Source organism: Adelges cooleyi, unplaced genomic scaffold (assembly GCF_023614345.1).
Source record: "Adelges cooleyi isolate 19-005CV unplaced genomic scaffold, UGA_ACOO_1.1 ACOO_flye_CR_arks_rails_tigmint_CR_PRNA_614, whole genome shotgun sequence".
Lineage (NCBI taxonomy): Eukaryota > Metazoa > Arthropoda > Insecta > Hemiptera > Adelgidae > Adelges > Adelges cooleyi.
In genome coordinates, this window is record NW_026096312.1 from 13710 (window position 1) to 39523 (window position 25814).

Genomic DNA, 25814 nt, shown 5'->3' on the forward strand with positions numbered 1-25814 from the left:
TTAGTCAAACTCTAGGAAAATTACTCAGAGGTCGGCGAATAGCGTTGTGGAACCGTTCACCTAAACCGTGGAAAAGAGCGATCCTAAAGTTTAACTATATAAGATGCAAATTGACTTTATTCAATCGCATTTGTGACAGGGAATCTTCTTATATAGTTATGCAAACAATAGATTTAAGAGCTCTGAGGGCAAGTATTGTTCAGTCGAATAGACACTCAATAAAATTTTGAGTTAAAATATAAAAGTAGACATGTTTTTTTTCATATTGAAATTATTTTTCATCGATAAAACCATGAACAACTTCGTGGACAAAGTCAGGGCATAGTGGTACTCACAGGTATACCGTGAAAACAGTATTAGATAAGATATAATATACCCCAATAATATCCGGTTTGATATATTGTAACATAATCAAACATAATTTTAAATAAGACGTGTACCATTACATAAACAATTACTTAAACCTAAGCCCACCCTTTTAAACGGTTTTGTATAAAATAATAATAATAAGTATTTGTTCAACGCAGAAATTTTCAAAGTCGAATGTATTATATCGTTTACCCTGTATATTTATCTAGTATATTTTTCTCGGTCTTGTACTTTACGTTTAGTTCGAGCAGTTTGAAACGCCTCTTTAACACACATTTTGGTTTCGGTTCAACGATGGCACGTTTCAAACTATTTACTTCAGACTAAGATATATGTTGACAACTACACCTGATGTGTTCATGTATACTTTTAATAAAAACAGTACACGGGATTATTTGATGCGAAAATCAGTACTTTGCAAGTATTTGTTTTAACAATTCTTATACACTGTAACTGTAAAGTATAGACACCTAAAACATAATGGATAATATAAATGAGTTTTTAAGATTTTTACCTAATATTTTAGTTTCTATACGAAGCTACTTAGGCAAGAAAGTATTTTTATTACAATAAATAATCCTTTTTTTTCACGTCATTAACCAGGACATACATATCACTAATTCATAAATCTTGAGCCATTCAAAAAGTAAGACAACATGTTTTCCAACCCATTCCTTGATAGTTTAGTCGTTTTTTGGTTACTCCATTATGGTTCCACTATTTTTTTTAAAAATTAGTTTTGAGCTAAAAACCACTATCAATGACTAGAAAAGGGGTTAAGTAATTGATAATCTGCTTTTATTTGTTTTATTAAAATATGTAGTCTGCAACGTGCCTTTTAAAACTAACCCTGCACAACCGGACTTCATTATTTTGTACCCTACTACGTAAAAAATAATATCTGGTAGTTTATAATAAAAAGATTTATTTTATACAATTTTAGTTAAAAACTATTAAAAATTAAAAAATATTAAATCTGACATACGATTATTATTACCCTGTATAATATCGTTTCATACAAAACCGTCTTTCTTATTAAGAAAATGTCAGTGTAAAATATTTACCGTGTTGGATTCGATCACATACCTTTAGTTGTTTTGTTAGTGTGTACACAGGTACCCCGATTTCATAAAATTAAAAATATTTTCATTAAACTACAGAAAAACACATAAGCTATTCAATAAGAAAGTTCAGTCTAATGCGTTAAAACGTATCCAATGTTCTTCAGTTTATAAGTTATTATTTTTCCATCTTTTTCAGATACATTACAACATAAACGCATTACAAGAATAATTAAATAACTAGTGTCTTGATTGTTCGTAATGGCAGCAAGTCCGTGTCTTATCATTTTAACGGTCAAATTGGTTATCCAATTGACGACTGTGACGTCAAGTCCATTAACCAACATGCTTGTACTTAGACCTATCGACGACGAAATAAGAAATGCAGTAGACGAGTTGGACCTCCGTGACAAAACAAAGGTGAATTTAAAATATAATACTTATTCTACTTGTAATTATATATTTATTAAGTATTTATGCTTCTTTTAAAATAATTTAAAACTGAGTTCACCTAAAAATCTTTAGCCTCTAGTAAACCCACCAACTACAGCTACTAGTAAATAATTAAATTGATATTGATGAATAATATGGAATTTTTTTATCTGAATCGCAAAGTATATTATAACTACCGTGTATTTGATCATTATTTTAGGTCGCACAATGTATGAAGTTATTGTTATTTTGATGGATTTGCCAGGTTTGCTTACTTTGTTTGCTCACCTGGCAAATATAGGCCCCGTGACTTGCTCTGCCGAACCGACGACAGCAAACGCTAACACACCGCCGCCTAACCCACTCGGCCACTCTTCCTCCTCCTCCTATCATATTACACATTATAAAAATATGACTACAATTTTTTTCTTCCCTATCAAACAACACTAAATTGCCACTTTTGAAAACGATTCGACGCTTTGTGTGGCGACTTGACTGTGTAAAATACTGGGAAAAGTTCATTCCCTAATCTAAGCGATTTTTTTCCAATAAGCACTGACTGTTAGTTTTGCAAACTTTAAAAATTAGCTTTCTGAAAATAGCAATTAAATCAATACATATAACTATCGGAGTTTGGACTAAGTTAAATTAGGTTATATTACTATATTGTAATAAATAATATTTTTTAATTAATTAAACAAATTACACATGTAACCTGTTATAAATCAGTAAACTACACTTTCCGCATTTCTTTTTTGAGCTTCCATTATTTCAGTACTAAAATCCTAAAATTAAACTTAAAAGTTAACCAAAAAAAAAAGAAAAACCTTCCCCCTTCTGGGAGTTTGATGGAGTTTGGACCTGAGGCTATATATCAAAGTGTATCCACACCTAATAAATGTGTGGATATATTTTTGAAATTTTTTTAGTATGGTTAGGTTAGGTGAGTATAATAATCGAATAGTATTATTAGATGTTTACACTTTGCTCGCGTTGCGTTATCGGTAATCGGCGCTTCCCTCCTTCCCGTGCACTCCATAGCCATTCACCCTGACACTATCAAATGTACCATATTTTTGTTGTTTTATTATGCGACAAAACCTTTAACTTTTTTCCACACACATGCTGGTGTGCTGTGCGATGCACACACCTTTTGTTTTCTTCTTTTAGAAAGTACAATTCAAAATTGTTTTTGTTCGAATTTTCGTTGTGTATTGTGTCGTTACGGCAGTAATTCTCTGAATTTGTTTTTCGTGTTCGGTTGCTATTACGGCACAGTTGTGACAAAATTAAAATACAGCACATTCATAAAACCACCGATTCGTCATATTTTGTGATTGTTTCTCCAATTAACGATCCAGATCAATCCACGCGCTAACAGACATTGAGTGGAAACAGCAACTTGACTTGATAGCATCCGAGTGAGTATTACATTGTATTTGCGCCCTGTGAGCTGTGGTCATTGCACCAGACCGAAACGACCACAGGGACCCCAGCCCCATAAATTACACTGTTTTATTATTTTCTCTTTGTATCAACTGATTCCCTTTCCTCCGTCCTTGTGCTTTCCCTCTGTGCCGCCGCGCCGTTCCCACACACACTGCGCGTAGGCCGTCGAGGTTGTGAGTTCGGTTGCCTATCGGGGGGCAACTCAATATTTTTTTTTTTGTATGGTTCATTAGACGTGTATTAGAAATTAACTTACTAGTACGAACTAACAACTAACTTAATAATTTACTAACTAGAACAAAATTTCACCCAAGAGGTCCCAAAAATTGCGCCTAAGCTAATTTCGGATGTGAGAGGAAAAAATTTAAAAAACTCAACCTTAGTATAAATTAATCATAATATTTATACATGAAATAAAAATTGATGTCGAATCATTTTTCCTCTATTAAAATTTAATACATTTTTAGTAAAGATAATTTTTTTATTCGAATATTTAAGATAGTAAAAATATTAAATAATATTTGTTTATCTTTTATTCGAAAAAAATTATCTCAACACTGGTTAGCAGTCGATACATGATGATACTGAATGTTGAATGACATGTTTGTCAAAAGAACGAATCTTTAGTAACCCTAGTGTACTCAATCAATATCCACATAATGTTATCTTCTTCTTTCTCAGCTTCAGAGGCCGTTGAGGCCCTTTACTGAAACTTGCACTTCCTTCCATCTCTCTCTACCCAATGCTACCACTGTATAGTTTTCCACTCCATGCAGTGCACCTGATGCTTGCTGAAACACGTTTCATTAGCTCTTCGTGGTTGTTATTTTCGCTATTCAGTTCTGTGCCTAGATACTTAAAGCAATGCAATTTTTTTTAAATTTGTACTCTCCAATATGTATGTTCCTTGTCTGATGTATTTGTAGTTGCTCCCTTGTTATACACATATACTTGCTTTTCTTTTCGTTTTTTTTTTAAATCCTATAGCCTTTGCACATCGTATTAATTCTTCCGTTGCTAGTTTTGTACTGTCTATAGTTCCTTTATATTTAGTATGTATGTATGTTCCGAGCTACCCCCTCCAGTGCGATGTTAAAAAATATCGGAGAGAGTTCATTCCCTTGATTTAGTCCAGCTGTGTTTTATATACTAAAATAAAATAATAAATCCATACAAAAAACTTGGTTAAAGCTAAAATCAACTGGTAAAAATCATTGTTAGTTCAACAGGTAATGCCAAAGTTGAAAAATGCAATTCATATATTATGCAATAAATATAGTACTATTTGGACCATGTTAATGTTTTCAATTCTATATAAATTAACTGTTCCAAATTCCAATGATTTATTTTATGTTGCATAAAACAATCTATTCTGTATTTAAAATTTAGATTTATTTTTAATAACTTAAATGTCCATTAGGATACGTTATTGGAACAATACATCAATGTCGGAAGTTATTCAAACGATTTCATTGAACTGCTGAACACTTACAACACGTTCAAGGACTCTCCCATCATCTTTACTGAAGATGAAAAAAGAATATTGACTACCAGCAACACAGAAGATTCACTAAACGATAAAGTACTCGCTCAATTGAAATACTATCGCAAGATTCAAGAAATTCAGTGCGCCGACTATTTGATACTGCAGTACATCTTATATGGTACTGAACCGAATATAGAAGAAATTGCTAAGTATGTATACAATATGATAGCGATGGCTTACAAAGGTAAAGTCGTTGCATTCAAATGGCTTTGGGAATTGTATATCAACCTTTTGTCACCAACCACGGACGACGGCAAACAACCATTAAATATGATGATGCAAGATTTTGAAAACTTTCAAAAACCTTTAGCCGATTTGATAGAAATGTGTGTGGAACATAAATATATAACAGTCAAATATAATGATCAACAAAACCATGATCGTAGAAAAAGTACGCCACATTTGAAAAATAAACTTGTGGGATATTTAAAATTAAACATTAAAAAATATAGACACTATGAACCGATGTTGGAAGAATCAAGTAGTAGGCCAAATTTGATCGTTAATACTGAGGAAACTTGGAAATTGAACTACGAAAAACATGAACTCTTTAAAAAAAATTCACCTGCATTGCCTCTCAGTTTCGATCATTTATCCTTAAAATGTGTATGGGAGTATACGCCGTTTTTGATTGATCCAATACCGAACGTAACTATTGACTGGACTGCGATAGAAAAAACGTACGCATTTGATCTTCAAACGGTTCAAACGTGTGGTTTCACTAACTGGAAAAAGTATCCGTTTGAATATATTCGTTTTCAAAAATCGTTTAGAGATATCATAATGATAAAACTATATTGTTATATTTATGTGCTTATATCTGTATACAACCCGTCTGATTATATATTTAATGGTTATCTTAAGTCCCTGATTGTGGACATGCTTAAGTTCAGTTACATCGAAGACAAAACATTAAACAATGTCATAACGTTGTATAATAAATTCGGTAAATTAGATGATTCTAATGAAAATGATATAAGAATCAAAATAATTAGCAAAGAGCAGATTGATGAAGTTTTGAAAATAATAACAGATGAAGTAAATAAGATTTTGTCAAATTTAATTATAGGGTATACTAATAAAACTAAATTGGCCGACCTTTCAGACATTAAAACACCGTCATGTTCTCATTTTGAAGTCCTACTTAATAGACAATCTGATGATTCAAAATATTTATTAATGAAAATTGATAATCACCTTACAGAATTTAATCGATGGTTCGAAAGAGGTTTAGACGGATTAACATTGGATGTTTTATCGTTCTTTATTGACGCAAGTAAAAATACATACCTTAGTGTATTCCCTGAAAATTGATTCAAATGCATCTAATACGAATATAAAAAATAATAATTATACATACGATTGTTACTAATATTATAATAATTACTATTAAAGACCCGTTTGTCGTTTGTATTATGATAAATAAATAAACACATATTTCCTTTAACCGTGTCCAAAAACATTTATTTTTACTATGATATTTAAACTTAAGGTTAAACTAAGTAAAAAAGGATTAATCGAATACAACAGAATTATAGCATTGCCTATGGACAACAATATAATAACTTGTTTTTACATAAAGAAAAACAAAACTATTCCTCGTTTAACGGAAAAAATGTAAGTGGAAAAAAAGATTAGTAAAGGGTTGGTTGGGAAGTTTAAGGTCACCAGCGATACTCCAAATAAAATACACTTTAATACATTATATTATTTAGGTAAAACGAGAGTGACCAGTGCTTCTGAATAAAAAAAAGTTTGATAATCGTTACCTATATTTAATTATAAAGAAAATGTATATCTGTCAATTGATTGTTCTAACGTTATTTCAATGTTGTTAATTTGGTACACAAATAAAGTTGCTCTTGGTACGCTAAGAATATTCAGGTGAGAGACACATGTGTCCATCATGGTGTATAAAATGAGTCTAGTAGCCAACGTGTTATACGCTGTTATTTAATCACTTTGTGTGGAGACTAGACGAAATATTAATTTAGCATCGAGCGTGCAGTAGTGAACAAATCATGTTCAGATCAATATAATGGCGAGACTTATTTTAGCTTCGATGCAAAGCGAGAAGGTATTGGTTTTACTCTGATGTGGGCTTTTTTTTTCGCTGTATACACTGTAACTTTTTTAATACTTGACCAATTCCTTCGAATAGCAACTCTATAAATCACAAATTTTGTCTAGTTTGTACTTTGGGGGGGGAGGGGGGGGTAAAAGTTGAAAAAGTTTAATTCTTCACATACGAAAGTTGAAAAAACAAAAAAAAAACCGTACGAGTTTTTAAGTTAGAACTTTTAATGGCTATAATTTCGAGAAAAAGAGTCGGATCGAGTTGAAATGTATAAGAAATAATTATTTGGTATGCCCGCACACGTCAGTTGTGTCAAACTTAAACTATACCCATTTCCCACCCCCCTAGGGGGGGTACAAGTTTTTTTGTTTTTCGGGGTTTTTAGCGGTAATTTTAAAACTTTTGTGTTGAAAATTTGCCAGTAGTTGGAACTCATATGTACCCATAACATATTAAACGGGAAAAAAATTCGGCACTACAGTTATTTTTTTAATTGCCGGGAAACTGTGTTTTCGCAGATTTCGTATATTTTAACAAAAACACCTAAAATCTTTAAAAAAAATTGATCAAATCATTAAAACAATTTTATGTATATCTATGCAGAATGATACTATTAGGTTTTGTGCTCAAGTACCACTTTTGACTTAAAGTTTACACAAATTCAATTTTTTTTTTTTTTTTACTAAAAACCCGGTGTACCAGATGTGAGAAACGAACAGACACTAAAAACTATCAGTTGGTAACGTCTATCCGTGTTATGATAGGTTAGGGCCCAACGGTCAGTATCATTATATTGTGTTTATTACATGATATCATAGACGACTAAATCGTGTAACTGATTATAGTAGACACACGATTTATTGGGAAAAAAACCTATCCGTGAACTTATTAAGACACTTAATGATTCTGATACGACAAAACCGCTGTTGTTATCTCGTAATTTTATCGCCTGCGTTATATTACCGTACCGAAGGTCAACTATGAGTATAAAAGGTCCAACTACCTGCTAGTAATGAAGAGGACTGTTGTTTTTTGGATTCAGATTAAGTGTTGGTTTTTATGCAGTATACCGCCTCAAAATGTATTTTTTATTACACAACTTTTTTAAAGGAAAACTAATGTTCTGTATATTGTTATACTGTTATTCTGTATCATTTAATATTTTATTACTATATACTATTACTATTAAGATAAATTTTAATAATAATTAAGTCATAAATGATAATACTTTATTTTATGACTAGATCAAATCTCGTGAACGTTTAACATCATGATACTGCTCTTATGCTATTATTAAAAAAACACAATTTTTAAAATCTCCATAAAAGGTTATTGTTAAATAACAGGCAACAGCCGACCGCTAGTGGCTATACACGTTAGTAATATTTAACTAATAAGTAATATATGTAGGTAAAATTTATTGTTTTCTCCATCACAGTACCAGTATACGATTTATTTTAATTTAAATGTTAGAAACTCAATTGTTCTTTAGAAAATAACAAGAAATTAATATACAGGATGAGGCAGTAAAACGGCGATTTTCTAATGTATTTAAATGGTAAAACCCGTTTCACTATCCCACCCTTTACATTTTAAGGATCTATGAAAAGGTTTTTTTAGTTGCATTTTATTTTGTACATAGTCAATCTAGTAAAATAGAAGTATAATATAGCTTTGAAATAATATAATCTATGAAGTATAAATAGTTTGTGTGAGATTGCTTTAATGGAAGTATATAATACATAAATATTAATTTTATTGAGAATAAGCGATTATAATTTAAACTATGGAGTACAAACGATTGGAACATGAATCGTCGACCATTCCAACAAAATATAACAAGACATTGTATATGTGTTATTTGGTCCACTAAGTTTTTGCAAAAAAAAAAAAAACCAGTACAGTGGGGTCGGTGCATAGTGGGGACGGAACATAGTTGGGTCGGGGCATATTGGGGACGGGGAGGTCAATTTTATTCAATTTTATCACTTTTATTTATAATAATTCTTGTAGACCTGTGACCTCTCCGTTTCCTCATTGCTTTGATTACATTATGCCAATACTCTACTGTACTAGTCCTCTTGGATAAAATCGCTTTCAAATAAACGCTTTGATGCTCATTTGTAAATACAGAACCTTCATTTAAGACTTTCTAACTATGCTGGTTTATACTGTGCTTGGTTTGGACTGTACTGGCTTGAAAATACTAACTACCGATTTGCATCGAAGCGTTTTTTCGAAAGTGATTTTATCACTTTCAGATTTAAAAATTCCTGTAAACCTGTGACCTCCCCGTCCCCAATATGCCCCGACCCAACTGTGTTCCGTCCCCACTATGCACCGACCCCACTGTACTGGTTTTTTTTAATTTCTTACAGACTACATTATAATGTTTCTGTTTATTTTCTATTATCTGATTTACTCTACTTATGACAAAATAAAATAAGGAAATCCAAATAAATCATTAAGTTAACACTAAAATCAACTGTGAAATTTGCTTAGTACTTAAATAAATTGTGGAAATTCCTTATAGTTCAACACGTAATATCCAAGTTGAAAAAAGCAAAGAAAGTGTTTATATTTAGCTGCCTTTATATTAGAAATCGAACAACAGCTTGCCATTTGGTTCATTACTAGGAATCATGTCAATGTTTTCATTTCTATATAAATGAACTGTTCCAACTTCCGACAATTCCAATGATTTTTGTTATGTTGCATACACTACTCTTTTATACTAAGCTTTATTTTCAATATTACAAATGTCCATATTGTTAGGTTGCGTTGATGAAACAATACATCAATGTCGGAAATTATTCAAATGATTTCATTGGTATAGCTCTTTTATTCGCATTTTTAAGATACTAAAAATATTGAATTATTTTTTTTTTCGAAAAAAATATCCCAATACTGGTTAGCAGTCAATACATGATAACACTGAGTATTGAATAGCATGTTTGTCAAATGAAAGAATCCCTAGTAACCCTAGTATACTCAATCAATATCAACATAATATTATACTAAAAAAAAAAATAAGAAATCCAAACAAATAACCTAGTTAAGTTTAAAATCAACTGTGAAAATCATTGTTAGTTCATCAGGTAATGCTCAAGTTGAAAAATACAATGAATATAATACCATTTAGACCACGTTAATGTTTTTAATTCTATATAAATTAATAGATCCAAATTCCAATGATTTATTTTATGTTGTATACAACAATCTATTCTATATTTAACATTAAGATTTATTTTTAATAACTTAAATGTTCATTAGGATGCGTTATTGGAACAATACATCAATGTCGGAAATTATTCAAACGATTTCATTGAACTGCTGAACACTTACCACACGTTCAAGGACCCTCCCATCATCTTTACTGAAGATGAAAAAAGAATATTAACTACCAGCAACACAGAAGATTCACTAAACGATAAAGTACTCGCTCAATTGAAATACTATCGCAAGATTCAAGAAATTCAGTGCGCCGACTATTTGATACTGCAGTACATCTTATATGGTACTGAACCGAATATAGAAGAAATTGCTAAGTATGTATACAATATGATAGCGATGGCTTACAAAGGTAAAGTCGTTGCATTCAAATGGCTTTAGGAATTGTATATCAACCTTTTGTCACCGACCACGGACGACGGCGAACAACCATTAAATATGACGATGCAAGATTTTGAAAACTTTCAAAAACCTTTAGCCGATTTGGTAGAAATGTGTGTGGGACATAAATATATAACAGTCAAATATAATGATCAACAAAACCCTGATCGTAGAAAAAGTAGGCCACATTTAGTAAATAAGTGTATGGGATGTTTTTTTTTCAGAAGTAAGAAATATAGAAATAATAAACATAATAAACTTGTGTGGAAGGAATTAAGTAGGCCATATTTCTGCAATAAAATTGAGGAATTTTATAAATTGAACTACGAAAAACATGAACTCTTTAAAAAAAAATCACCTGCATTGCCTCTCAGTTTCGATCATTTATCCTTAAAATGTGTATGGTGGTATACGCCGTTTTTGGTTAAACCAATACCGAACGTAGCTATTGACTGGACTGCGATAGAGAAGGCGTACGCATTTGATCGTCAAACGGTTCGAACGTGTGGTTTCACTAACTGGAAAAAGTATCCGTTTGAATATATTCGTTTTCAAAAATCGTTTAGAGATATCATAATGATAAAACTATATTGTTATATTTATGTGCTTATATCTGTATACGACCCGTCTGATTATATATTTAATGGTTATCTTAAGTCCCTGATTATGGACGTGCTTAAGTTCAGTTACATCGAAGACAAAACATTAAACAATGTCATAACGTTGTATGATAAATTCGGTAAATTAGCTGATTCTAATGAATCTGATGAATCTAAAGAAATCAATGAATCTAATGAAAAAGAGATTAGAGTCAAAATAATTAGCGAAGAGCAGATTGATGAAGTTTTGAAAATAATAACAGATGAAGTAAATAAGATTTTGTCAAATTTAATTACAGGGTATACTAATAAAACTAAATTGGCCGACCTTTCAGACATTAAAACACCATCAAGTTCTCATTTTGAAGTCCTACTTAATAGACAATCTGATGATTCAAAATATTTATCTAATGAAAATTGATACTCACCTAACAGAATTTTATCGACGGTTCGAAAGAGGTTTAGACGGATTAACATTGGATGTTTTATCGTTCTTTATTGACGCAAGTAAAAATACATACCTTAGTGTATTCCCTGAAAATTGATTCAAATGCATCTAATACGAATATAAAAAATAATAGTAATACATACGATTGTTACTAAAGTTATAACAATTAATATAAAAAAAACGTTTGTCCTTTGTATTATGATAAATAAATAAACACATATTTCCTTTAACCGTGTCCAAAAACATTAAATTTTTACTATGGTATTTAAACTTAAGGTTAAACTATGGAAAAAAGAATTATTCGAATACAACAGAATTATAGCATTGCCTATAGACTATATAATAACTTGTTATTACAGAAAAAATTAAACAATGTTTTCCTCGTTTTAGGGAAAAAAATAAGGGAATAAAATCATTATAAAAAAGTTGGGGAAGGTTTAGCTGGCTTGTTTTTTATTATTAATGTATAAATAAAGTTGTTCCTCTCTAACGACAAAAAGACGTTGAGACAATATTAGTTTAAAATATATCTGGAGCAAGAAAGGTTTCTTGTTCTTTTGGCGGTTGCTACAATTATAGTTACTACTACTACGATGTTTGTTTTTCAGTCACCAGTGTGACTCAAAATAAATTACACTTTATTATATTATATAGGTACAACGAGAGTCACCAGGGCTTCTAAATAAAAAAAAATTACATAATCGTTACCTACATTTTATTATAAGGATAATTTATATCTGGAAATCGGTTTTGTAAACATTATTTTAAAGATTTTAATTAGGTACACAGATAAAGTTATTTGAAGTTGCTATTCGTACGCTAACAATGTTCATGTAAGAGACACTCGTGTCTATCATGGTATATAAAATGAGTTGGGTAGCTAACGTATTATAGGTTGTTTTTTGTTCCCCTTGAGTGGTAACTGGATGAAATTGGTTGAGAATCGAGCATGTAGTTTGCAATTTCTTTATAAATTAATTGTTCTAACTTCCAAACACTCTACTGATTTAATTTATGTTACATAATAATCCATTCTAAATTACACATTTAGCATTATTTTTAATATTATGAATGTCTATTAGGATGCGTTATTGGAACAATACATCAATGTCGGAAGTTATTCAAACGGTTTCATTGAATTTCTGAACACTTACAAGACGTTCAAGGACCCTCCCATCATCTTTACTGAAGATGAAAAAAGAATATTAACTACCAGCAACACAGAAGATTCACTAAACGATAAAGTACTCGCTCAATTGAAATACTATCGCAAGATTCAAGAAATTCAGTGCGCCGACTATTTGATACTGCAGTACATCTTATATGGTACTAAACCGATTACAGACCATATTACTGAGCATGTATACAATATGATAGCGATGGCATACAAAGGGAAATCCGTTGTATTTAAATGGCTTTGGGAATTACATATCAACATTTGGTCACCGACTATGGACGACGCGGTACAACCGTTGAATTGGATCGTGCGTGATCCCGATGAGTTAAATTTGATTGTGCACGACTTAGAAAACTTTCAAAAACCTTTAACCGATTTGGTAGAAATGTGTGTCGGACATAAATATATAACTGTCATAGATAAAGATGAACAAAACCCTGATCATACAGTAAGTAGGCCAAGTTTGTTAAATAAATGTTTGGAATGTTTTTATTTAAAACATAAACACAATAAACCTGTGTTGGAGGAATCAAGTAGTAGGCCAAATTGGATCGTTAATATTAAAGAATTGTATAAGTTGAACCACGAAAAATATGAGCTATATAACAAAAATACACCTGCATTGCCCCTTACTGTCAATCATTTATCTTTGAGATATGTATGGGACGAAACATCGTTTTTGATTAAACCAATACCGAACGTTACTATTGACTGGATTGGGATAGAGTATCTGTACACATCAAATCGCCAAAAGGTCTATGATCAGTTTATAGTCACACACAAATGGAAGTTGAATCCGTTTGAACATATTCGTTTTCAGCAATCGTTTTTTGATATCATGAAGGTAAAACTATATTGTTATATTGGTTTGCATTTATCTGATTATCCAATGTTTTTATACTTTATGATGAAGTCCAGCATTATCGACATGCTCAAGTTCAGTTACGTCGAAGATAAAACATTAAACAAAGTAATATCGTTGTATGATAAATTAAATAAAAAACCTAATCAAGAGCAGGTTGAAGAAGTTTTGAAAATAGTTATACATGAGGTAAATACGATTTTGACAAATTTAATTGGGCGTACTAACAAAACCGAATTGGCCGACTTCTCCAAAATTAAGACGTCATTAGCACGTTCTGATTTTCGAATCAAAGTTGAAAATCAATTTGAAGAATTCGTACGACAGTTTAACAGAAGATTAAATGGATTATCAATGGATGTTTTATCATTCTTTATCGACGGAAGTAAAAATACACATCTTGCGGTTTTCCCTGAAAATTGATTTAATTACATCATACCTAATACTAATATAATAATTCTAAATTCAGTTGTTACAGTAAGTTAGAATAATTTATACAAAAAATGCCGTTTTTCGTTTGTATTATGATGATGAATAAATAAACACATAATTATTTTAACCGTGTCCTAGGTGAACATTTTCTTTTTGTTTAAGGTAATTTTGTTTAAGGTAATAATAATAAAATGTCAATTCAAATAGCCGACGTCCCGCCAGTCGCCTAATCGTCTCTTCCATGGGATTCGTATAATACATCTGGCTCATAGACAAGCATAAAGGCGGCTTGGGCAGCGCGTGGCGTTGGCGCGCGTTTTTATCATGTCACGACGTTATCGTATCAAATAATAACGGTGACGGCGTGTGTTGTTTTTATTGCCGAGTTTGTACTTTCCTTAAATTAAACGTAAAATTATTATTATTATTATTAATTACACTGTTGTTCATTGTCATACGTGGTTTTTTATTCAATAGTGCTTCCCGGTGTGTCAAACGTTATCATATATATAATAATAAAAATTAAAAACGGCGAACGGCGTGTTTTGTTTATTTGGTGAATTTTTGTCTTTGTAGTTTGTTATATTATATACATACAATTATATATTAAACGTATAATAGTTATTATTAATTACATATTTGTCCGTAATTCGCTCACGGTTTTCGTTCAAGAGAAATCGTCGTGTTTCCCGGTGTGCAAACATTACCTATTAATATGCGTCGTTGGATGTTGGTACGTTTTTTAGATTTAGAATATATATAATAATATATAGTATATATAGTAGTATATTACATTTCGCTTAAACCAAATTATCAAATTAATTAGATGTACTAAATTCTTATCTTTTTCAAACCGCTGTGTGTGGTGATAACGATACATTTCATATTTTTTGTTGAAAAATTTCTTGACTACTATTTATTTTCAACTAAATAACTTACTGACTTATTTTATATATATGTAAATTATTTGTTTTAGGCCAATATATAGTGAAATCATAACCGACGCGTGTCCGTTTAGAAGATTGATTGCTACTTCTATCTACTCTGTCTTTAATTAATACAATAAGTAGTTATTATTGTTACCATTGGTTACAGACTGTTATCCTATGCCGACACCTATTAATTTGCCTGCGGCCAACAGAAAACTTACACCGTAGAAGTTCATTTTTTGTTATTTATGAAGTATTTTTTAATAATTAGTGCCTATCTAATCTCTATACTCAACCCTAATTTAAATTGACAGTTTTTTTTTCATTATACAGTGTCTTAACCGACTTCTCTTAACGCTTTAGTTTCTTAACGTGCACACACATACAATAATGATGTACAAATATAAAGACATTAATTATTTCAAATTTTTTTGTTAAAGCTGTACAATTGTGATCACTACATAGAATAAAAATTATTTTAGTTTTTTTATATATTTTTTTTTAATGATATATTATTTCACGTTAAATTGGCATTATTTGAATATATTTTAATTATTTCATTTAGTAGGATGATTTACCTATATAAATATGTATGATCACTATCGAGTACTATCACTAACCGTTTGGGGTTTTTAAAATTGTTTTTTGACTTAATTTGTGGTTTTAATATTTTAACTTTGGAAAATTCAGACATTGTAGGTAAGCTATGTGGAAATCAACAATTCAAGCTAAGAAAAATCTAATAATTGTCATTAAAGTTGAAAATATAGTTTGTATTCTTTGAAATTGACAAACATATAACTTTATTTTTTTAAATCATGTATCTGATTTCACTTTCCAGATAATTTATTTTTAGGAAGTATTATTGTAAATTATTTAGTAGAAAAACATTTATTTACCTATCTAAAAATAACATAATACATGGATTAATTAAAGAAAAGTTTATTGTTGTTAAAATAATAATTATATATATATATATATATATATATATATATATATATATAAATATATATATATATATATATATATATATATATATATATATATAATGAAAAATATTTTTTTAAATAATAATAATAGTATATTTGATACACTGAATAAAAATTGTTCAGATCTAAAAACAATCAATTTTTAGTTTTATAAACCTGGGGATACTTTTGTGTGCTTAAAATGTATATAAATTATTGACATAAAGTATCTATGTGTTCATTCCGCTCTAATATAAAATAACTATATCACATGATCTAATTTATTTTAATCACATTATACATAGCAACATCTTTGCTATTGTAATCATTCCAGTTTTTACTCCCTGGCTTTATAATACTTATTTAACCAACGAATAAATGCATTTTTACACAGTCTTATTATAAAAACTTATAGGTATGTTTTTTAAAAGCATCAGCAAAAGTCCCTATATCATCTTTTTAAATTCTTAAAACAGTTGTCTTTAGATTATTTTAGCGTTCAACATTTTGTGTTCTTAGACCATTTTTATGAGTAGTAATCAAAAATAAAAAAAATTGTCTGAACATTTATTTTTACTAACTATTTAATGTTAATTTTTTATATTATATGTATGTATATATATATTTTTTTTTTTGAGCTGCTGTTGATATAGCTTGAACTAAATTAGATACTTATTTATATTGACTATTTTGGTTTTTTTTGTGGTGTGATTTCAGACATAGGGCATAATTAAAACATAAAAATAAAATATTAATTTCAAACCATTTTATTGCATTTTAACATTTTGAAGCATGGTGGTATAAGTAGTATACTACTTTTTCAAAAAATAGTCTACTCTCGCACAGTTGTATATATTTATTACCACCTTCATAATCATGTTCAGAGAAAATCGGAGAAAAAAATGCTGTGCTTCAAAGGGTTAAAATTTATATTGAAATTCAACATTTAATTTACTATTTTATTATTTATAGAAGTATAATTATAGAAGTATAATTATAAGTATTCGCTCCACCCTAAAAAGTATAGTAAATCTATAGATTTTGCTATGTTTGTTTAAATTGATACTACATAATGAAAAATAAAATTATTTTAAAATTTTTGATTATTATCATTTAGTAGGATGAATTGTTGGTTAGCCATCTAAAAATATATCAACATATGGATTTATATACCTTTCATGGTTTACTTAAAAAAGTATTAATGTATATATCAATTTATCTATTATGTATAAAATATGTCTGGATAAGTATCAAATAATTTAGGTATTTTATGCACTGAATATTATTATTATTATCATTTTGTACTCTGACCGTTTTTATAATCACCGCCGGACACTCGAATAATCAAAAATATTTGCTACAAATTATTTCAGACATTTCATTCATGTTTTGTACTCTTGAGTTCCTAAGTAACCGTCACACAAACATATCATTCTTCCACACTTTTAAACTTCTAAAAACCAACAAACGTCAGACCTTAAGTATCAAAGTACCTTTAGCATTAAAGGTCCAGATCCAAAAACTAAAAGATTTGCATTGAGACATTTCATTTAACCTCTCTTTGGACATTTTTATAAGCTCTGCCAAATAGTCAATCAAAAATCAAAATAATGTATTTATCACTCTTCACTTCTTTCCCTTTTAAGTTTTAATATAAACTAGACATTTCATTCATGTGATTTACTCTTGAATTCTTAAACACTTATGAACTTCTGTTAAACCACCAGACATTTAATATACATATTTAATGCATTATGCTGTTGGTTACATTCTAAACGTACAGTACGTCATTACCGAATAATGGCATAGACGGTGATTTCTGAACAAATAAGGATTTTAATTCAACCAATATCTAGATATATAACGTATACGTTTGAAAAAGTTTTGTTGCACATAGGAACACCATATCAGACATATACAGACTGACCTCTAAACATTTCTTTCTATTTTTAACCATAGCTATTATCAAGCCCGTGGAGTAAACAACACCTCAAACAATTCAAATTAAAAAAAAAAAAAAATTGTCTTTTAAGCAAGTAGCACACTCGCTTTAGTAGTAGGACGTTTCTGATCTGACAGATAGCTAGACTTGCACTACAGTTAACCGGTACTTAGCTTGCAAAACACTTTTTCGAAACTAAGTATGAACTATGATTACTAGATAAAGGTACGATGAATTATAACGGTATACTTTAAAACGTAGTGAGCTGACTCGACACCGTGGCCGGCGTAGCCGGGCACCCCCCTCGGAACTGCTGTGTACAGACATATAACATACTACGTTTAAACAAATTTTGTTTCACAAAGGTAAACCTTAACAGACATTTAGCTGACTGTCCTCTAGACATTTTTATCTGTTTTCAACTCATAAAGTTAAGCGGGATGACACCGGCCTATATTGATGACGTGGTCTATAATATAAAAACTTTTACCAAAGACAATTTCCATTATACACTTTTTCCCAATGGCCAGCTTCTTATCAAGTCTCTTTAACTTTTTAAAATTTTAATTTGAACTTAATTTTAAACCTGTTACCTCCTCATAGACTAGCGACAAACCTAGGATATTTTTAATTGGCGGAGCGAAGCGACGGCGCCGAGCGAGCGAATGCTAAATACATTCGGAGACCTGCCGTCCTTATCAGTTATCAATACGAATTTCGCCCGCTGATAAGGAACTGGACATTGGTAGTTCATACAAATTGGTAAAAGTGGTAGCAACCCAAGTAAGCAACACCGGACACTTGATATTTATTAACCGTCTAACTTCTAGACTATTCTTTTCAATTTAAAATTTAAAGAAATTACAGATACATAGCTAGACTTACTCTTCACTTAATCAGTACTTAGCTTGCAAAATATTTGTCCATAACTAGGTATGAATTCTGATTACTAGATACAGCCTATAGGTACCATGAATTATAACGGCATTCCTTTAAGACGTATTGCGATGGCTCGACACCGTGGCCGGCGCAGCCGGGCACCCCTCTAGGAACCGCTGTGCACTGACTTCCACATACCGTGGCCGGCGCAGCCGGGCACCCCCCTCGGAATCTGTGACCTCCCCGAAAATACTTTGCAGCGAGGGGACGTGAGCGTGCCCGGCGTAGCCGGGTACAGTACCGGGAATCTGTGACCTACCCGCCCGACTCGGGGGCCTGGGGGCGGAGCCCCCAGCTAGAGCGAAGCTCTAGTATAATAAATAAAAATGCTACATACGATTGTTACTTAGGTTATATAAATTAATATAAAAAAACCGTTTGAAGATCGAATGATTGTCTTTAAGTTGCATACAATAATCTATTATACATTACATATTTAGTTTAATTTTAATATTAGTCAGGTTTGTTAATGGTCAACCGTTTGTCGTTTGTATTATGATAAATAAATAAACACATTTTTGTTTTAACCGTGTTCATGAAGATCGTTTTATTTTTCTTGAGGTACTTAAATGTAAGGTTAAACCAGGTAAAAAAGGCCTAATTGAATACTACAGAATAATTATAGAATTAGCTATAGACGACATAATAACTTGTTATTACAAAAGCAGTCATAGATAGTGAAATATTTTATTTCTCATTTAACTCCATGAGATAATGAGTGGTTCATTATAAAAGAATCACCCTGTATACATATGTGAAGGGAAGTTATTGTTCGAATATCAATAATAATTCATTTAAAAAGTCAGTACAAATTGGTGACGATTTATTTTCTTACATTATGATATACAATGTTTTTTTTAACTATTTCTATAATTTTATTTTCTATCTTATCAAAAACAATTTGTTTTTCACAAAAACTTTTGAGATATAAGCTAATGACAAACAACTAAAAGATCGTACATTATTAAAATTTCACATTATACATTACAAAAACTATTATTACAGAATTATCTTAGTTTTTTTTCGTAAACGAGTTGGTTTTAAATGTATTTTCTTATGTTGTTTGTGTACTCAAATGTTTAAAATATTTATTTTCTTACATATTGGAACCACGTATCATGGTAAAATACTGAAAATACCAACAAAAAAAAACCAGAAAATACAAAGCTAAAATATCACAGCACCCAATTATATTATAAAAATAATTATATTTTAGGTTTTGTACATTATGAAATATCGATAAAAGTAGGAATTACAATCTAATTCGTAATGTATATTATTATAAAACTATTCGAGTATTTAAATCTTTAAAAATAATATATATATACATAATTATTGAAAAATCAAGATACTGCTACCATGTAAGAAATAAAATCGGTCAAACACATGTGTAAATACAAAAACAACTGCAAAACAAAATATGTTAAGAAAAACACCTCGTTTTCGATAAAAAATAAATAGTAAAACTATACAAATTTTTTTTGGAAAATACGAAGATTCCTATAATATTCAATGTTTGTGATACCTATAGAAACTTACCATTTGTTTACATTACAACAGTCGCTTTGTAAAACAGCTTGGTTGAACCAACTTGGTTTCGATAAAAAAATCAAAAACACAATATTGGATTACAATTTACACGATAAATGATTTTACAAAAACGCATTGTTGTATGTTATAATTATAAAAAAAAATTGCGATTTAGGAAAACCCAATACATTAACTATACGTAAATTTAAAAAAAATAGGTACCAATCACAGTAATTATAACAATGCATTCAAAAAAACTCTTTTTTGAATGAGGTCACAAGTCTTCAATAATTACTATAACTCAAAGTGATCAATTCATTTTCAAATTAACTTTTTCATTTGTGGACATTGCAGCTCACATTATTATACTTTCTTGCTGTGCTTGGTTTGGACTGTACTGGATTGATCTTAATTACAACATTTATTTGGTCAGTTAAGTGAGTCTGATGATAAAGAGAAAAAATAAATTGAAACATTACTTTTGAGATAAGCAATCTATCACAAAACCCAACATATAACATATTATATTACAATTGTATTTAAGTATGATTTCGGTTTTTAATATTTTCTTGTGCATTTTTATTATTTGATGTATCGAGTACTATTGAAAGTAATTGATGACGAGTGACAGGGCATAATCATTGGTGTATGTAGCGGATGGAAATCAAAATAAAATCTGACTATATTATTATTATTATTATTACCCTGTATTAAATGTTATAAAACACCTTATAATATACTACTCGTGTGCAAGTGTTGGATTCAATACCGTTACTTTGTTATTGTGTACACATTACACAGGTTTTAAAAAACATTTATATTAAACTTCGGAAAAACACAAACTATTCAACAAGCAAATTCAGTCCAACGCATTTAAACGTATCCACTAGCCGATAGCTGATGTGTAATATTTTTTTAAATTATATAATTTTCCAAGTTCTTGAGTCTATAAATTATTATTGTCCCATCATTTTCACATACATTACAATATAAGCGCATTACAAAAATAATAAAGTACTAAACGAAATTGTTCATAATGGCAGCAAACTCATGTCTTTTAATTTTAATACTAGAGTTGGTTTTTTCTTTAACGACTGTGTCATCATCTCCATTAACTAATATAATTGTGTCTAGACCTATTGCCGAAAAGATAAGCAATGCAGTGGGGAAGTTGAATTTATCAAAAGAAACAAAGGTAAAAAAAAATATAAAACATGTCATCATATTTATTACGTAATAACTATAAATATTTAAGACTTGTCTACTGTCTGTTCCAATAAAAATACCCTAAAACATACCGGCAGTGTTAAATACTGATACTAAATTTTAAAAGGCATGCTTTATTGATTGTTAAAAATCGATTTTCCTGTAACCCGAATATACTCAATCAATATCCACGTTAAATAACATAAAATAGGAAATCCAAAAGATAACTTATTTAATACTAAAATCAAATGTAAAAATCCCTTTGAGGTCATTAGATAAAGCACTAGTTGAAAAATGCAATGAATTGGGTATTTAACTGTCTTTATACTAGAAATTGAACAACAGCATGATAATCACCATTTGGTATATGAACAGGAACCATGTCAATGTCTCCTTTTCTATATAAATTAACTGTTCCAACTTCCAACGATTTTAGTGATATAGCTTAAGTTGCATACAATCCACTTATTATACATTATACATTTAACTTTATTTGTAATATTACAAATGTCTATGTTGTCAGGTTGCGTTTTTGAAGCAATACATCAATGTTGGAAACTACTCAAAGGATTTCATTGAGCTGCTGAATACTTACAAGACATTTAAGGACCTTCCCATTAGTTTTAATGCAGCCGAAATAAGAATATTGACCAGCAACACAGAAGATTCATTAAATCTTAAAACACTTGCTCAACTGAAATACTACCGCAAAGGTCAAGAAATTCAATGCGCACAATATGTGATATTGCAGTACATTTTATATGGGACAACTCGGGATAATATAGGCATTTTTAACCATGTAGATAATATGATAGTGATGGCATACAAAGGGAAATTTATAGTGTTCGACTGGCTTTGGAAATTACATATCAACCTATGGACACCTTCATTATACCTTGTGGCACAATCATTGAATATGGATAGAGTCGAGTGTGATCTAGAACAGTTTCGAAAACCTTTAGCTGATTTGGTGGGTATGTGCGCAGAACATAAATACACAACGGACATATTTAAACTTCTACAAGACCCTAATCATACAACAAGTAGGAAAATTGAGGAATGTCATACTTTAAACGTTGATAAACATATACATTATAATTACAAGAAACCTTTGCTCCCTATCACCTCACATTTATTCTTTATGAACTTTTGGAGTCAAGAATCGGTTTTGATTAGACCAATGCCTTATGTTGATATTGACTGGGATGTGATTAAGGAAAGGCACAATTGTGAGCTTAGAAAGGTCTATGATCAGTTTAATGTTAAGCAAGATTGGACGAACGATCCGTTTAGACATATTAAATTTCAGCAAATGTTTATAGATATTTTCAGGGTAAAACTATATTGTTTCATTTGGGTGACACTGTATACCAATCCTAGCGTCCATATAATTAGTAATACTGTCAAGAAACTGATTGCTAACTTGCTTGAGATCAGCTACATTGAAGACAAAACGTTAAACCAAGTATTAACGTTCTGTGATGAACCAAATCAAGGGCAGATTAAAGAAGTTTTGAAAATAATTGTTGATGAAGTAAATAGGATTTTGACATATTTAATTGGGCATACTAATAAAACTGAATTGGTCGACATTTCAAAGATTAATAAAGTCGCACCATCTGTTATTAGAAACGCAATTGAAACACATTTACAAGAATTAGAAGGATGGTATAAACCAAAATTAAAAGGACTAACACTTGATGTTTTATCGTTCTTTATTGATGGAAGTAAAAATACTCATCTTTCGGTTTTCCCTGGAAATTGATTTGAATGTATCGAATACAAATATCATAATACTACAAACAATAGTTACTAAAGTTATAATAATTAATATAAAAAAATCTGTTTGACGTATATATTACAATAATTAAATAAACACATATTCCTTTTAACCGTGTCCTTTGCTTCGTTATCATCCACCCTCTCTTTAGGGCGTTCCTCGTAGTGCAATTCTGACCATATGTTTCATAAACACATAATATATTTGATATGAATTTAGTTTAATTGAGCTCTAATAAATAGATCCCATTAAACTGTGCTGATGGTTATAATTTAAAGTAACCTTCAAAAAATGTTCTATGAAATAAATAGAACAGGTGATTTGCACCAAAATTGTTATCAGTTTATTTAGACAACTCAACAGTCATACTAGTAAAATGTTAGGGGAAAAGTCGGATAAAAAATATATTGTCACATTTTAAGCAGAACATATTATAAACGTTTTTAAGTGATAGACCTATATCTAAAGAAATGGACTGATATTAGAGGGAGAGGTCCGAGTGTCGAGAGTAGGTAATATTTCAAGAATTTGTTTATAATAGCATTTTTTTTTTATAAATTATGATTATGGCAACACGAGTGTTTTATTATTATATAGATACATATTGGTAGCGTTTTGTTGTTTTACAAATAACACTGTTTTTTTGAGTCATACTTTAATAAAACTATATGTACATAGTCTGAATAACACTTGCTAAATAATGTGTATTGTACGTGATAGGTATTATTGTTGCTTTAGTATAAGATAAAAAATAAATTTGATCGGTAAACTCTATGTATAGTTTTATACAATTTTATTGAAATTTGATAGAGTAACTAATTAAGTATGTACAAATAACAATGTACACAACTTTATGCCGGAAAATAGTTAAAACATTTAAAATGCTACACACTGAAAATGAGAAGATAGATATATTTTGTCTTAGCTTTATATAAGATAAAATCGACAACCCGAATTTTCGAAAGCTATACAATTTTCAATAAATATACTATTACATATATGATAAACTAACTCGACCCTTTCAAACGCTTTTATAATTGTTATAATAACTGTGACGAGTACCTATTTTTTTTTTAAATTTACATACAGTTAATGTATTGTAATCCAATATGGTATTATTATGTTTTATCAAAACCAAGCGTTTTTTAACAGCGACTGTTGTAATGTAAACAAATGGTAAGTTCCTAAAGGTAAAAACTAAATTATAATTATTTTTCTAATATAATTGGGCGCTGTGATATTTTAGCTTTGTATTTTTTCGGTTTTTTTTTTTGGTATTTTGAGTATTTTACTATGATACATGGTTTTACAATGCAAGAAAATATATAGTTCAAACATTTGAGTACACATATAACATAACAAATGTTTGCATTATATCTAGAGCTGTTAATTTATATTACAATAGTTTTTGTGAAAAATATCTTGTTTTCGATAAGGTAGAAAATAAAATTATAAAAATAGTTGAAAAAATATTGTATATTACAATGTATGAAAACAAATCGTTAACAATTTGTGTGAACATAAGATTGAAATAAACCTTATAACGCAAGTTGAGTGCATATTATATTTATGATTAAGCTTATAAGAGATCTGCATGTATTTTTAAGACTAAAAGGGTGAAATATTATGTTATGTGATAGAACAAAACTTATCGTTGATCACTCAATATTTTACTGGGCTTTACAAGAAATTTTATTTTTTCTTTACATAGTATTTTTATGCAATGGATCTCAATTTATCACAATTGTTTTTTTTAACCTCCCTTCCAACTTAATTTTTTTTATGGCAACTTTTGAAATTTAAATTGTAACGCATATATTTATAATATCTTTTATCGTATTCCTTATTTTTATAAAATATCTACAACTATTATTCAATTATAATATGAAATTTTACGCGTCCAATATTTGGTTGCACACAAATATTAATAGAATAAGATTTAAGTCCAATAATGTACTATTTTTGCAAAAGAAAAACATATATATTCTTCTTAATTTTTTTTTTTTAAAGAGTGACAGGGCTTATTCATTGGTGTGTGTGGCGGATGTAAATAAAAAAAAAATCTGGCTATATTATTTAGGGTATTATTATTATTATTACCCTGTATTAAATGTTATAACGCCTAATATACCTAATAATATACTACTCGTGTGCAAGTGTTGGATTCAATACCGTTATTTTGTTGTTGTGTACACATTACACAGGTTTTAAAAAACATTTATATTAAACTTCGGAAAAACACAAACTAATCAACAAGCAAATTCAGTCCAACGCATTTAAACGTATCCTCTAGCCGATAGCTGATGTCGAATATTTTTTTAAATTGTATAATTTTCCAAGTTGTTGAGTCAATAAATTATTATTGTCCCATCATTTTCACATACATTAAAATATAAGCGCATTACAAAAATAATAAAGTACTAAACGAAATTGTTCATAATGGCAGCAAACTCATG

At 29.9% G+C, this 25814-nt stretch overlaps 2 protein-coding genes across 3 annotated transcripts; both read left to right on the forward strand.

Annotated features, from left to right (window-relative positions):
• The first annotated feature begins 1447 nt into the window (after positions 1 to 1447).
• Positions 1448 to 11598, forward strand: LOC126844081 (uncharacterized). Of its 2 annotated transcripts, XM_050581936.1 has the most exons (3): positions 1448 to 1850; positions 4732 to 5955; positions 11474 to 11598. In XM_050581936.1, exons 1-3 carry the CDS (start codon positions 1692 to 1694, stop codon positions 11564 to 11566), a joined length of 1476 nt encoding a protein of 491 aa, XP_050437893.1. In that variant the 5' UTR covers positions 1448 to 1691; the 3' UTR covers positions 11567 to 11598. The 2 variants fall into 2 exon arrangements, with proteins under 2 accessions (XP_050437893.1, XP_050437892.1); XM_050581935.1 differs by lacking the exon at positions 11474 to 11598 and having other exon boundaries at positions 4732 to 6239.
• Positions 11599 to 21330: 9732 nt separating this feature from the next.
• On the forward strand, positions 21331 to 23343 carry LOC126844084 (uncharacterized). Its single transcript, XM_050581939.1, has 2 exons — positions 21331 to 21567; positions 22102 to 23343. Exons 1-2 carry the CDS (start codon positions 21409 to 21411, stop codon positions 23341 to 23343), a joined length of 1401 nt encoding a protein of 466 aa, XP_050437896.1. The 5' UTR covers positions 21331 to 21408.
• The last annotated feature ends 2471 nt before the right edge of the window (positions 23344 to 25814 follow it).

Excerpts from the sequence above, each read along its gene's own strand:
- LOC126844081 (XM_050581935.1), top strand. The coding sequence starts at position 1,692 with ATGGCAGCAAGTCCGTGTCTTATCATTTTAACGGTCAAATTGGTTATC. Across the intron at positions 1,851-4,731 it reads ACCTCCGTGACAAAACAAAG|GATACGTTATTGGAACAATA; the intron begins GTGAATTTAAAA and ends AATGTCCATTAG.
- LOC126844084 (XM_050581939.1), top strand. The coding sequence starts at position 21,409 with ATGGCAGCAAACTCATGTCTTTTAATTTTAATACTAGAGTTGGTTTTT. Across the intron at positions 21,568-22,101 it reads ATTTATCAAAAGAAACAAAG|GTTGCGTTTTTGAAGCAATA; the intron begins GTAAAAAAAAAT and ends CTATGTTGTCAG.